The 14,455-nt window shown below is 52.4% G+C and overlaps 1 protein-coding gene across 2 annotated transcripts; it reads right to left on the bottom strand.

Annotated features, from left to right (window-relative positions):
• Window positions 1-3,803: 3,803 nt before the first annotated feature.
• Window positions 3,804-12,902, bottom strand: STOML1 (stomatin like 1). Of its 2 annotated transcripts, none has more exons than XM_004017862.6 (7): window positions 12,697-12,902; window positions 11,036-11,142; window positions 9,654-9,803; window positions 9,179-9,382; window positions 5,936-6,131; window positions 5,266-5,478; window positions 3,804-4,742 (listed from the first exon to the last, which is right to left on the bottom strand). In XM_004017862.6, exons 1-7 carry the CDS (start codon window positions 12,827-12,829, stop codon window positions 4,549-4,551), a joined length of 1,197 nt encoding a protein of 398 aa, XP_004017911.1. In that variant the 5' UTR covers window positions 12,830-12,902; the 3' UTR covers window positions 3,804-4,548. The 2 variants fall into 2 exon arrangements, with proteins under 2 accessions (XP_004017911.1, XP_011954105.1); XM_012098715.5 differs by having other exon boundaries at window positions 5,266-5,475.
• Between the last annotated feature and the right edge of the window lie 1,553 nt (window positions 12,903-14,455).

Raw genomic sequence — 14,455 nt, 5'->3', positions numbered from 1 at the left:
TGCTAAAAGACATGTATCCAGGATTTACTAAGAACTCTTAGAGCTAATACGAATATTATACCAATAAGATAAAGCCAGATTTTAAAGTGAGAAAAAAGTTTGACAAATACTTCACCAAAAAAGACATATACCCAATGAGCACCCGAAAAGGGGCTCCAAGTCATCAGGCAGACTCACTGGAAACGACTGACAACACCAAGTGTTGGCACAGCCATCCTGGAATTGGCTTGGCAGTTTCTAGGGCCAGAAGTTTTACTCCGTAGTATTTACCCAAATGAAAACATATACCCATACAAAGACCCATACACAGATAGATGTCCAGAGAGGCTTTGATAATCAAAACAAAACTACTCAAATGTCTATCAACAGGTGAATATGTAAATTGTACCTCTATCCATACAACAGAGTCTCACTCACAATAAAAAAGAACAAATTATAGGTACACATAATAACACAGATGATTCAAAAGCACTACAGAAAGAAGCTGGACACAAAAGGATATACATGGCATGGTTTCACTTGTATGAAATCCTAGAAATGTGAAATTTAATCAGTAGCTATTAGAAAGCAGATCGATCAGTGGTGACCTGGGCCTGGGGCTGGGGGTGGGAAGACTGAAGATTGAATGGGAAGGGATACAGGGAACCACATGAGCTGATGGAAATGTTCTATATCTTGATTCTGGTGGGTAGTGGTTACATGGTGTTCCATTTGTCAAAGTATATTTAAAATGGGTGCATTTTATGCACCAACCAAAAGACACAGACTGGCCAGGTGGATGAAAGCATATTGTATATATACCCCCCAAACTGTATGTAATTATTTCATATTCTTAGGTTAATCATGTTTCCATATGGCTTGCAATTATAATTATCATTTATCTGGCTTAGTGTGAAAAATGATAAACATCTTTTACTATTAAAAAATGAACGCATTTTATCCTATTATCTGTTAAAAAGGTAAATTCTGTGCTTTTCACCTGGGACTGAAAAGAAACCCTGTGCTTTTGCTGGGATGGAAAATCCAAATCTTGAAAAGTAATAAACAATTCAACAACTTTTTTAAAAGTTGAACTTTTTAATTTACTTTTTCACTGAGCTTTTTCATTTACTGGACTGTCAAAAAATTCCAGAGTTTAATTGTGTTGGCATGGCTGTGAGGAAAAACAGACTCTCACTTACTGATGATGGGAATGTAAATTAGAATAATCCCTAAAGAAGGCATTTGGGCAATATTAAATTATAAATGCTTTGACCTAGCAATTTCCTTTCTAGGACTTTATCCCACAGATGAACTTCAACCACAATAGCATATGTGAAAGGTTATTACTGCATGATTGTTTGAAATAGCAAAACATAAAAAAATAATCTGAATGTCTATCAATCCAAACCAGGTAAAATAAACTATGATACACCCATACAACTGAATCCTATGTAACTATTAATATAAAACTGAATAGGGAAAGTCTAGGTATGCAAATATGGAAAGACTCTCAAGCACAATGTTAAGTGAACAAATTAACATTGTATTTGCTATGCTGCCATTTCTGTAAAAAAAAAAAAAGAATCCCAAAAAACAATATATGTGGATTTTCTTGTAAGTGTATTTTTTTAAAACTCCAACTTCATTTTTTTCGGCTGTGCAGCACAGCATATAGGGTCTTAGCACCCTGGCCAGGGACTGAACCTGCACCCTCTGCGGTGGAAGCACAGAGCCTTAACCACTGGGCCACCAGGGAAATCCCCAGAGCCCAACTTCTGGAAGAATAACTTGGAAACTAATACCAGAGAATATCTGTTTGAAACTCTGTGGATGAAGTCAAGAGTATGAGGAACAATTTTTGCAGCTTGCCTTTTTAAACTTCTCTATTCAAAATTAAATCAGAGAGGGCAATGGCACCCCACTCCAGTACTCTTGCCTGGAGAATCCCATGGATGGAGGAGCCTGGTAGGCTGCAGTCCATGGGGTCGCTGAGAGTTGGACACGACTCAGTGACTTCACTTTCACTTTTCACTTTCATGCACTGGAGAAGGAAATGGCAACCCACTCCAGTGTTCTTGCCTGGAGAATCCCAGGGATGGGGGAGCCTGGTGGGCTGCCATCTATGGGGTCGCAGAGTCGGACACGACTGAAGCGACTTAGCAGCAGCAGCATTCAAAATTAAATACTCATTTAAAAAATAATATCAGAATAATGCATTATATATAGAAAAAGCATCACATAATTGTTTGAGTTATCATTCTTCATCAAGTTACCTGGGGAAACAAATACAGGAAGAGTCTAACGCAGTAGAGGGGCATGGCTGGCACGAGGTATCAGTTACTACTACAAAAGCCCTGCACACATCCCCCCTCAGACTTTAGGTCCCAGTTCCCCAAATCAGAGGTGCCTGCTGTGGCCTCACAGGGACTCTGCTGAGTGTCTCCCCCATTTCCTTTCTTCTCTCATCTCCATGTAAACTGTATCTTGGGATCAACTCCACAGAAAGCTTTCTCTGATGGACACCCTTTCCTCCCCCGCCCCCTCACACCCTGGCCCCGTTAGGTGCCCCTCGTTGCACCCCCACCCCCAGGGACTGCAGAGTCTGCTGGGTCCTCCGAAGCCCAGAGGCCTTGAGCCTGTGGGCTCCCTGTCCTGGAGCGCTGGCCTCGCCAAGGAATGAGTTCCCCTCAATGGGATGAGGGCATTAACGGCTAGCAGCAGATTCTGCTCTCCACCCACACAGACATCTATAAAAGTTTCAGTTTCCCCTGGTGATGCTGCTTCTCTGACACCCACAAAGAAAATCTGAGTTTCGGTTTCCCTTAAGCTGTCACGAGGCAGGCGCCTGGGGCTTCCCCTCTCACCCTGTGGGGCGCTGTGTGCAGCAGCAGCGGAAGGAACAATGATGAACAGCTCAGGCAGGAAGCTCAAGGTCCCACAGGGAGGGCGGACACTCACACGAGAACAGTAACAGAAACAGTGGGGAATGGGCACAAAGACAGCCCCGAAGCAGTCGGGGAGCCCAGGCCCCACTGGGGCTCATGGGTGGTGGGGATTGGAGGGAAGGCTTTTGAACAGGCAGCCCCAGCTGGGCGGCCTCCAGAGAGGTGGAGAGAGGGACAGGGGGCGGTCAGCAGCCTGGGGCTCTGGCCCTTCAGGGAGGGGCCCTGGGGCTGAAACCAAAACCCAGTGGCAGTTTGGTCTACTCCAGGAGGACCTACAAGAGGCGGGCCAAGACAGGCACTGGCAGGAACCAAAGGGTAAACTGGATGGAGCCTGGTGCCAAGGCAGTTGGACAGGGACCTGTCAGGGAAGGCTTGGTGCCAGAGGACAAGCCAGAGGCTGTTCCTCAAAGAGGAGGCTCAAATTTCTGTGGGTTTTTTTTTCACAAGCCTCTCTGCGATGTGAGATTCATTCTTTAGAACTCAAGATGTCTAAGGCCCTCCTTCTCTGGGGTCCCTGGGGTTTGGGCCGGACCAATGGGGAAACAGTGACCAGGGGTACAGCAGGAGGGGCAGGAGATGGCAGCTCCATCTCCCCTCGAGTGTGAGGAGCCCCTGCCCTTCGCTGGATGAACGGTTTGCCCGACCAGCGCTGTGACACCCACATCCTTCCTGCAAAGCTCTCCCCAGACTATAGAGAGGAACAGAGTGCCTGCTCCTGCCTGCTTTCAAGGCCCTTGTCAGGAAGGGGAACTGTGGGTGATTCCAGATCACTGTTGGGGCTCGGGTCACCCTTCAGGGCCTGGGTCCTGGGCTGGCAGCTCGGACATCACCTCGGAGCCCTCTTCCCCACCCCCATGTCCCCTGTTGCTCTCCAGATACATTGTAAACAGCACGTTTATTTGAGGTTTTCAAACCTCTGGTAAGAAGCACAAGAACAGCAGGGCTCTCCGTCATGCTGCCCTGGCCCCAGCCAGTCAGGCATGCAAGACTGAGGCTGGGAGATGAGTCAAGACACCCTCAGGAGAGGGCCAGAGAGGCACTGCCCTGCCCCCCTGTCTTCCCCCCCTCCCCCACCCCGTCTGGGCCTGGATTGCAATCAGTAAGGCAGACCCAGCCCAATCTCAGATCCCTCCCAATGCAGGGACCTCTGCTTGGTCCCTTCTCTCTCCCTCCCCGAGCTGCTCTGACCCCCCTCTCTGACCCCCTCTCCTGGAACTTGGAGCCTGAGTCACATGCAGAGCTCCCTCACACCAGGACCAAACCAGCTACTGTTGGGCTGTTTCCGTCAGCCCCTCCTCTCCAGCCAGGTCGCCAGAGGAGCAGAGCAGGCCTGGCTCTCCTGTCATTGCCTGGTACCCAGTTCAGGTAGGGCACTCGGCAGGGGACCAGGATCAGCAAATGCTTGCTAAGAGAACCACTGTGGGTGAGAAGGGCAGGGCTGCCCGACTCAGCCTCTCCTAGCTCCAGTGTCTCCCAGCCTCCACTCACTGTCTCCCGCTGGGTCTGACACTCCTCAGGGCTTCAACAATCCAAGATGCAGTGCCAGAGCCTCTGCCTCCAAGATGTCTCCCTGGCTTGGTGCCCAGCTCAGGGCCGGGCTACTGACAGGCAGCCAAACCTGCTACTTCAAGGCCTTGAGGACAGCCTCCAGCTTCATGGCCACGGCCAGGTCACCCTTCACCTTCAACCGCCCACTCATGTAGGCCCCCAGGGGCCGCAGCTCCCTGCACAACAGGGCCCGTAGGTCCTCCTCGGACAGCTCCACCACCACGTCGGGGATGACATCAGGCACTCCGCGTCCCACCCTCCCTTGCCCTGTGGGGAGAAAGAAAACTGAGAATCAGTGAGGGGACAGCTATGCTACAGGGGGTAGAAGAGGTCAGCATGTCCCACTGGGAGGGGTGGAAAGAGTGGCTAAGAGCTCAGGTGCTAATACCCAGGGTTCAAGTCCTACTGACTGTGTGACCACTCAGAGCCTCAGTTTCCAAACTGGTGAGATGAGGATGATAATAATCACTAAGTCACCGGTTTATGATGAGAAGTAGGTGACATGATGCGCAAAACACACTCAGACAGAGCCTGGCACGAACAGGCCTGCAACGTGTGCAGGGCTCTCGGTCCAGGCAGCTGGGCCATCCGGGCAGTCCTGCTCATGGGGATGGGACAGGGAGCCCAAGGCCTGGGCAGTCACTGCCTGCAAATGCCATCTGAGCTCCTGATAGCTATGGGTTTGCCCTAAACTGCTGGCAGGAATAGGACCTGGTCTGATAAGGACCACAGGTGGTAGGGCTATGAGCAACCCCAGTGGGGAAGGAGAGGGCAGGGAGGGCAGCGGCACCTGCAGTGAGATCCAGGAAATAGATGCTCTGGGGGCCGCTGGGCAGGATGACGTTGAACTGGTAGCAGGCCCCGACCTGGCTGACCAGGGCCTCTGACAGGATGGGCTTCAGAGCCGACAGCAGCCCCTCGGCCACAGGCTGCTTGGGGCTGGACCCAGCACCCCCGTGAGGTGCAGACGGCTCAACCTCGCTCACCATCTCCAAGGTATCTGCTGGTGGTGGCCAACGGGATGGGGGAGGGAGGCAGAGAGAAGGAAGTCAGTGCGCTGCCAAGGTCAGGATGACGGTGGCCCTCATGCTTTCACAGAGCTCTCTCTTACACCCACCGCAGGCCTGCGTTCAGTTTCTTCCTCTGCTAAGAGGCTGCCCTTGAGTTTCTAGCCATAACCCCAACCCCCATTTCTCAATCACTCCAGCCTTAAGTCTTAAACTCTCTTCTGGATGCTGTTGCTTCCTCCCATGGAGGCTCCCAAAGGCCTCCGCACACTCAGACTCTTCTCGTTACCTTAGTTCTAGTCAGCTCTAGAATCAGGGCGGCTGGAACAGCTGGGCAGGGTGGGCACTGCACAAGGTGCTTGGTTAAAGGAACAAGAGGCGAAGCTCAGTCTATGCTGGGCACGAACCTGAACGCCCGGCGGGGGAAACCACCCTTTCCCTGAGGCTCCTCACCTGGTCCAGGGCGCGGGGCACCTCCTGCCACTGAAGGCACACTGCCTCCCAGGAAGTGGAGGGCCAGCTGCTGCAGGGTGCTGTCCAGGCTGGGCCCTGCTGGGCTGTCCTGGGGCGGCTGGAGCACGGCCTCCACTGCCAGCTCCACGCGGTCCACCTCCAGCCCCCAGGCCCTGGTCACATCGTTGATCTCCAGCTGGAGGAAGTGTGGGGAGAAATGGCACTCATTCCACAAAGGTCCCATTCAGAGCACCTTCTTTAGGCAGGCTGGTATGGCCACAGTGACCCATGAGGTGCCAGGCCAGCCCTTGAGAAGTGCCCAGCCTGGACGGAGGCAGAGGGCAATTACAACGCAGCCATGGGAAGCTGTAGTGTGCACCAGGGGAGGGTGTGGGGCAGGGAGGAGGGGTGATGCTAGGAGGAGGAGGAGTTATCCAGGTGAAGGCCATAAAGGAGGACCCTTCCAGACAACAGGAACAGCATGTGACAAAGCCCAGAGAGGAGCACCTCGAACGTTTGCGGAACTGCAAGTAACCACAGCTCCACTTAGCTGGACCCTCAAGTGCGGCCTGGGACACTGGAGACAGCCAAGGGTGGCTGCTCTCTCTCATTTGGACTTATTCTGAGGCACAAGGGGCCCCCAAGAGGAGTTTAGCAGCAAAGTGACAGAGTAGTCTTCCTAGCTGCAAAGATTCTCTTGGCTGCTATGTGGAGGCTGGACCGGAGGGGTTGAGGATGGAGGGAGACCAGGTAGGATGGTGTTGCAAACCGCAGGCAAAAGTTACACAGACGCAGCGTCAGGCAGAGGCGGCTTTGAGCCGAGACTCACGGCAGAGGGGCACAACTCTTAGAATCTAAGCCGCAGAAGGACACTAAAGCAGCAGCACCACTGGGCTTCTCAGCTGCCTGAGTGTGCAAAAGGAGGAAGGATGGGGAGGAGCGGGGAAGCCAGGTTTCTGATGTGGGTCCTTGCACAGATCAAGAGTGTGGGCATTCACCCAGAAAGCACACACAGAGGAAGACACAGATGTGGGGGTGGGCAGGGAAGGAATGATGAGTATTCCTTTAGGGAAGGAATAAGGTATTTTTAAATACATTAAGCTTGAGGTGTCTATGGGACAGCCAACCACAACTGGGTAAGCAGGTCCAGGAAGTAGAACAGAATGGGACTGGATCAGAGTGTCATGAATAATTAGTGTCCAGAAGTAGCAAACAGCCCCAGGGGGATCACAGGTGAAAAGAGACCACTGAGGGAACCCTGGAAACAGGAGGACAGGGAGTAACCAGGAGTGTGGAATAACGGAATTCAGAGGAAACAGGGGATCCAATAATAAGAGAAGGACAAGCCGTGAAGTCCAAGGCTGCCTCCAGGTGACGAGAGGGAAGGACTGAGAAGTGCTCCTGTGCTGGCAAGAGGGAGGTCACTGTGGGGTCGGCAGTGACGTCAGTCTTAGCAGCCTAGAGTAACAAGAGGAAGGGAGGAAGGAAAGGGAAGAGAGGGGTGAAGAGCTAGAATGGGTGTGGGACAAAAGGAGAGCGTGCAGAAAGGCAAGAAGAGGATGAGTGGAGGGAGGGAGCCGAGTCCTGGGCCCCGAGCACTGGGGAGTGCAGAGGAACAAGATGCTTCCAGGGAGGCAGGAAAACAGCAAGGAGGTAGATGAGCTTCAGGGGGTGACGCTGGAGGAGTTCTCACCCTAGAGGGCTTTGTCCTGAGGATCAAAAGGCAAGGCCTGCTGCAGAGGGATGGGTAGGGGTGGGGCCAGTAGTAGGGGAGGCTGGGCCAGGCCTGGAGGGGTAAAGCAGCAGGCACAAGTGGGTAAGCAGCTAAGAGGGCCCAGCAAGGGAGAGGTGGGAAGCCTGCAGTCCCTCCAGGTGCAAAACAGGCAGATGGAGAAGTAAAAATGAGAGACGGATGTCTGAACCAGGCCTTGCCGAAGGTGGTGGATTTCCTGAGATTTCATTTTATCCAGGTACTGAATCCACTTTGCCAGGGGCTAAGTCAGTGTGGGTAATGGCCCTACAGGACTCTAATGCCCTGGTATGGGACTCACACCCTCAAATGGCCTCAGGTGGCTTTGTTGCACCAAAGTAATGGGCAGCAAGGCCAAAAACAAAGGCCAAGAACAAAATCTGATTTGTGTAAGACTAAGCAGTGGACTAACCCATTCCAGTGTTCTTGCCTGGAGAATCCCAGGGACGGGGGAGCCTGGTGGGCTGCCGTCTATGGGGTCGCACAGAGTCGGACACGACAGAAGCGACTTAGCAGCAGCAGCAAGCAGTGGACTGGAGGGCAGGGGCAGGTGATCTGGCTCTGGCCCAGCTCTGCCCTTGACCATGGCTCTTTGGGGCAAGTCATAACTTCTGAGCCTTAATTTCCTTCCTCCAAAATAAAAGAGTGATACTAGCCTTTGTGCAGCAAAATGCAAAGCTGAGATACACTGAGGCAAACAAAATGCTATGCGTGTGAGAAGTATTGTTACTATCAAAAATAGAATTTTCTTGGGAATTTCAGCCAGTTGATTTATTTCCTGAAGGGACTGGAACCTCCAGGAATGGTATTACCCACTCCCTTCCCTGTCCTCTAACCCTGGGGAAGGCAGAGCCTAGGGGAACGAGGAGGAACTTCACCCACGGTCCCCTGCCAGGACATGGGAGAAAGCCTGAGGTGAGCATGAGGAGCAGGCAACATGCCCTCACACGTGAATTTATTTCAACCCCTCTTGTCACAAGAGGGATCTGAGGTGAATTCCAGTGTAACTGCTCACACTCAGACAAGAGGCAGGAAAAAGGCCCAGAACAAAGAACACAAAACCACAAAAATGCACATGCTGCCTTGGGGAGCATGGAATTCCCCAGAAGCTGACTGGGCCAGGAAGGCCCCAGCTCCTTTCACCCACCTGCCCGCCCAGGAGGCCGCTCAGTGCCCCTGAGGCCCAGCGTTCATGGCAATGCCTGCGGGGCAGTGAAGAGTGAAACCTCAGGCAAGACTCAAGGCCACTCCCCTGGCCCAGCCCCTTCACCTCTCAGGCCCAGTTTGCCCAAGATCGCTATGGTCTGTGCCCATCTTTCATTCCTCAGCTCACAGTCCCATCAAGATCATTGACTCTTCACAAGTTATTACACTCTTAGGACACAAGGTAAACTGAGGCCCAGAGTGATCTGGTGCTATGCTAAAGTGCCCCAGCAGGCAGAGCTGGGCTCACGTGCCAGCCACGGAACTCTGCCCAGTGCAGAGCTGCCTACCAGGAGTTGGTCGCTGATCTTGAGCTTCTCCATCTGGATCTCTCGCAGGGGCCTCTTGAGCAGGGCCTTGGTCATGGCATTCTGGGCTGTCATGCGTGTGGCTGTGTTCAGGTCCTTCACCGTCATCACCGACAGTACCGGGTCCCAGATGCGGAACTGGACGTCGGCCCCCACGGACAGCACAGCCCCATCCTTAGAGGCCAACTGTTAGGAGAGGCCAGGAAAGAGGGACAGGGGCTGCAGGGAGGCCAGGCCCACTGAGACCACCTAACCTGACCCATTTGCCTGGCCACTGGCTCCTCAAGAACAAAATGGTAACCCCAAGTGCAGGGGGTTAGATATACAGAGCAAAGATGTCCTCCCAGCCTCCCTCCTCCTTTTTCTGGCTACTCGCAGGCTAAGGTACTGACATCCACAACACACCCAGCATAAGCTCCCCACTCCCTCTGTCCAGGGCAGCCGAGAAGCCCCTCACCTTGCAGGGAGGAACATTGAAGGCTCGTGTCCTCAGATCTACCCTCTGAAAAGAGTCGATGAAGGGCAGGAGCAGAACCACACCGGGTCCTTGAGGGGTGCGGATCCGGCCCAGTCGAAACACGATCATGCGCTCATAGGTGGGCACGATCTGCTCGTAATAGCAAGGGAAAGGGTCAAAAGCACTGAGCTGATGCTGACAATTATATCTGCCCAGGTCTTTTCCCCCACCTCTCTCCCTCAGGTTCAGGGTCAGGGATCCTTAGCTCTGTTTCCAGATGAAAAAAAAACAAGCTCTGAGAGGTTAACTGATTTGCTCAAAAACCACAAAGCGCCCAGGTGAAACAGGCAAGATTTGAAGGCAGTTCTGAGTAACTCCAAAAGCCATGCTCTCAACTACGATACTGTACTGACTTGATTGTCTGTGAAACCTTTTACCTGTATGGTCTAAAGCTAAACATGACTCAAACCAGGAAACTGTCTGCCCTTGTCTTAGTCAAGGCATAAGCTGGGCTGCTCTAATAGCAACCCTGAGGGAAGGGCTTTGCCAGCTTCAGGTTCCTGGAGTCCTCAAGGAAGGAAATATATCCAAATTGAGAAGGCTCAGAGAGGCAGTGACTTGCCCAAGGTTACAAGATATTTGTTTCAGTGACAGTTTTAGGATTAGGATTTAGGGCCTAAGGAAGGACTCCCTTCCAGACCACCCCAAACCCTAAACTTTCCAGAGACAGTGGCCGTTGTCTGGGGCTGCGTGAGGGTCAGCTTCCACCTCCACTGCAGCTCCCAGGTGCGAGCCTCTACTCTAGCTCATCCTTTCCCTTCTGCCCCATCCCTTGTTGAAAACGAGGCTGAAATTCCTTTTACACATCACTTCCTGGGCCAGGTTGAGTGTTTTTCATTTCTAACTTAACCTAACCCAAAGGGAAGAAGATATTCCTGTGCACCTTAACACCAGTGTTCAGACCCCTAAACTTGGGCGTTTGGGAAGACTTGTTTCTGCCACTTACTGGCTCCCAATAAAGTTGAGCCTCAGTTTCCTCATCTGAAAGCTGAGAACGAACAATTCTTGTCCAGCCCATTTCACAGTGTTAGCTGCTCAGTCATGTCCGACTCTTTGCGACCCCACCAAGATCCTCTGTCTATGGAATTTTCCAGGCAAGAATTCTGGAGTGGAGTGCCATTCCCTTCTCCAGGAGATCTTCCCAACCTAAGAATTGAACCCAGGACTCCTGCACTGCAGGCAGATTCTTAACCATCTACGCCCATTTCACAGAGATGTGATAATACTTAGAGGAAGCAGGCAGAGGATGGGAAATTCATGCACCAATGTTAAAGCTCTCAGTGTGGCCCAACCACTCTGGGGACTGACCCAGCCAGCCTTACCTTCAGGGCAAACCAACCAGAAATGGGGAAGGTGATCAGCAGCAGCAAGAACCCCAGGAAACTGATAAGGCCATGGCAGAAGCAGGAGGGCCAGCTCTGAGGTGCATCTAGGGACAAAAGAGCAGACAGTCAAAAAATGCCAACTGCGTCTGGCATGACAGCTGCAGGCTGAGTGAACTCAGTCAACTGCACCTTTTGCCCACCTCCCCTTTCAGGGGCTCCTTCCTCCTCAGAGCTAAGATGTTCTTTCCTAACTCACAGTGTTTCATTTCACTGGAGTGCCCTAAAAACCATCAAATACTTGCCTTGCCTAATACTAACTCCGTATCTGTGGGCAGGAGCTAGTTAAGGACTGTTCCTTCCTCCCACATATCAGAATCAATTTGTTCAAAGTCCCAACCTCACAAGGCCCATTCTCTGCTAAGCAGCAGTCATTGGAACTGAGAAGTTAATCACAGGACAGCTTGGCTCTCCTCAATGGGCTGAGCAGGAGTCAATCCTTTTGTCTGATTTAGGCCTCCCACTTCTGGTAAAGCCAGGAAGAACTCAGCATCTATAAACACATGCTGGGTTGAACTGAAGGCTTTTGGCATAACACCTCCTCCACTATTGCCCGGAAGTGTGCTTTCAATTTGGAGGTAAGGCGTTAACCAAAAAAGCATCAATGGCTCTTCAACAGATGACACAGATGAGGGCTAAGATGTTCTTTCTTAGCTCACAATTCTTCACCACACTTTAAAGTCCTAATGACCATCAAAATGCACACTTCACTTGAAGCAGCTTCAGAAGAGAGGTGAGGGAGGGGGACTAGGAAGAAAAGACTTGGCTGAAGCACAGGTCCCTGCTCCTGGTGAATGAGAACCCCAGGATGGGACTGAAAGCTGAGGAAACCCCATGATCTTGGGGATCCTCTCCCAACCCTGAACTAGAAGCAGACAGAATCCTCTGCTCCACCCTTCCAGGAACACCACACCCTTTGGGCTCTCTGAGCACTGGAATACTAAATCTCCTGCTTCTTTCTGATCCATGTGGCCCCAGCAGGAAAAGAACTCTTGAATAGGGGCAGCTCTCATTACAGGAGGGGGTCACAGAAGGGCCGAATCCTCTGGGGTTTGGTTGTCAGGCTGAGGCATGTGGGATCTGACCTCTGGGTCAAGGGAATTACTCAAGGCTTTGGAGAAAAAACAGGGCCTGGGAAGACATGACAGGCATCTAAGGGCCTGCCTTTTTGCCCGGCGCATCTCCACCAGGAAACCGGGAGATACTCAGGCTTGAGGAATCTAGAGGTGTCCCCTGAGGTGAAGATTCTGCCACTTCTTGGCGACCAAGTGTTCTTGGCGTGCTGGTGACCTCCTATGCCTTGACCTTAGTTTCTTTCTGGGCAAAACGGAAACCTGAAACCTTTGGGGTGATAAATGCCAAGAAGAAACGAGGTGGGGCGAGGCTTCTTGAAAGTGAGAGAGCTCCAGTGCTGCCGCCCCGTAGCTCTAAGGGCGGATGGGCGGTAGTGTCCCAGTGCCTGATCCAAGCCCTTCTCCACATCGTGGAAAACCCCTCTCCTCTCAGGCTGCGAGGACGCAAGACACTCTGACTCCCGAGAGGCAGAGTTCGGGGGTGCCTGCTGATCTCCCTCGGGTCCGCTGCGCTGGGCGGCCACTCACCGGCCCCCGGCCCCACGCCGCCCGGCTCCGGGGACAAGCAGCCCTTCTGAGAGCCCAGGAAGCCGAAGTTCGACTGCTGGAAACGGTCAAAGTCCCCCAAAGGCAGCGCCCGATACCCAGACCTGCCAAGCATGGTTCCCAACAGAGGGCACGCCCCGCGCCCCAGGGCAGTGCGGGGCTTGACCAGCCAGCCGCTACACGGCCCCGCCCCCGCCGACCGCTGCTTCCGGTTTCGCCTGTGCTGCCGGGGGAGGGGGAGGGGCGGCCCGAGTGCAGGAGGAGGAGGCCGACCGCGCCCGGCTCGCACCGTTGCATAGCGCCCCCTGCGCTGGGAGGACCGAACTGCGATCGCGGGGCTGGGAGGAAGGGTGGTCAAGTGGTCCTGGAGGCCCGCAGCGGTCCGCTCCTCCTAAACCTTTTCCCACTAGGTCTTAGAAAAGGAGCAGGAAGAGAAGCTGAGCTTTGCAAGGGAGTTTTCAGGAGCTGAATCTTCTCCAGAAGCAAAGAAATGCTACCAGCCTTCTCAGCACAAACTAGCAAACTCTGGACGGAGTTGGGGAAGATTGCCTTTAGGGTTTCTCCAAGGCATGATCAGCAAATTATTCCTGTTCGTATCCCTGAAGCTCCATTACTTTGGTCACCTGATGAGAAGAGCCGACTCATTAGAAAAGATCCTGTTGCTGGGAAAGATTGAAGGTAGTAGGAGAAGGGGACGACAGAGGATGAGATGGTTGGATGGCATCACCAACTCAATGGACATGAGTTGGAGCAAGCTCCAGGAGACTCTGGGAGATGGTGAAGGACAGGGAAGCCTAGCGTGCTGCAGTCCATGGGGCTGCAAAGAGTTGGACATGACTGAGCGACTGAACAACAACAAAGCCCAGCAAGCAAGGCCTGGCACAGAGAGGATGTCAGTGCTTATCTGTTGCATGAAGGGGTAACCAGGTCATTATGGGTCAACCTGGGGCAGGAGGGCCTGAGCTTCAGCACAAAAAGAAAGAAATTCTGTGTGCAGATCTCAGGGAACATGGCAGAGTAAAGAAGGGGATTGCATAGTGCTATCCCAGGACAGCCCTCCCGAGCATCACAGACCCTCAGTCTTACAGATGCTGAAATAGCACACCCCACAATCCAGGTACCCAAAGGTAACTTGCTTCTCCCTGGCTGGAGAAAACCAAATGCAAAAGGTGAATTTACTCTGTATACCAACAAATTTTAATTTCCAACAAGGCAGGCTGTGTTCCAAAGTGGGCAAAGAAATTAAAGCTTTTCTTGTTCCACACATGCCGGTCCTGCCTCCTAAGGCCCCTCAGCCATAGTCCACTTCCAGATCCCTTCTGCAAATGGCTCCTTACCATCTTTGGCTTTTCCTAGCTTCATAGCCTGGTTCTAAAGCCCTGGGGACACTAATCAAGCAGCAGGGTGCATGCAGTAGGCTCTTGAGGTTTTTGCACTGTCCCTATGAAGTTAGTTCTCCCCTATCCTCCCACCCTGACCCTGAACTATAAGTTCACCCCACCCCCAACTATTAAAGTTTTACAAGAGCAAAGTCCTGTCACTGCCCTTCTAATCTGTCCCAAGCTGGAACTGAACACAAAATGGGTCCATGGGAGTCATCACAATGAATGGAATGCACTGAGGTTTGAAGACAGGGGCACTGGCCCAGTGATGCCACCTGGAGCTGTGCCTTCTCCCCTCACCAGCTGAGAGCTGGGGCTTCTCCTTTGACCCATTGCTAAGTTGCTGTCTCCTCATTTTT

Source organism: Ovis aries, chromosome 18, assembly GCF_016772045.2.
Source record: "Ovis aries strain OAR_USU_Benz2616 breed Rambouillet chromosome 18, ARS-UI_Ramb_v3.0, whole genome shotgun sequence".
Taxonomy (NCBI): domain Eukaryota; kingdom Metazoa; phylum Chordata; class Mammalia; order Artiodactyla; family Bovidae; genus Ovis; species Ovis aries.
This window is presented reverse-complemented; position numbering and strand designations above follow the sequence as displayed.

Excerpts from the sequence above, each read along its gene's own strand:
- STOML1 (XM_004017862.6), bottom strand. The coding sequence starts at position 12,829 with ATGCTTGGCAGGTCTGGGTATCGGGCGCTGCCTTTGGGGGACTTTGAC. Across the intron at positions 9,804-11,035 it reads CTGGTTGGTTTGCCCTGAAG|ATCGTGCCCACCTATGAGCG; the intron begins GTAAGGCTGGCT and ends TATTACGAGCAG. Across the intron at positions 4,743-5,265 it reads TTTCCTGGATCTCACTGCAG|GGCAAGGGAGGGTGGGACGC; the intron begins GTGCCGCTGCCC and ends TTCTCCCCACAG.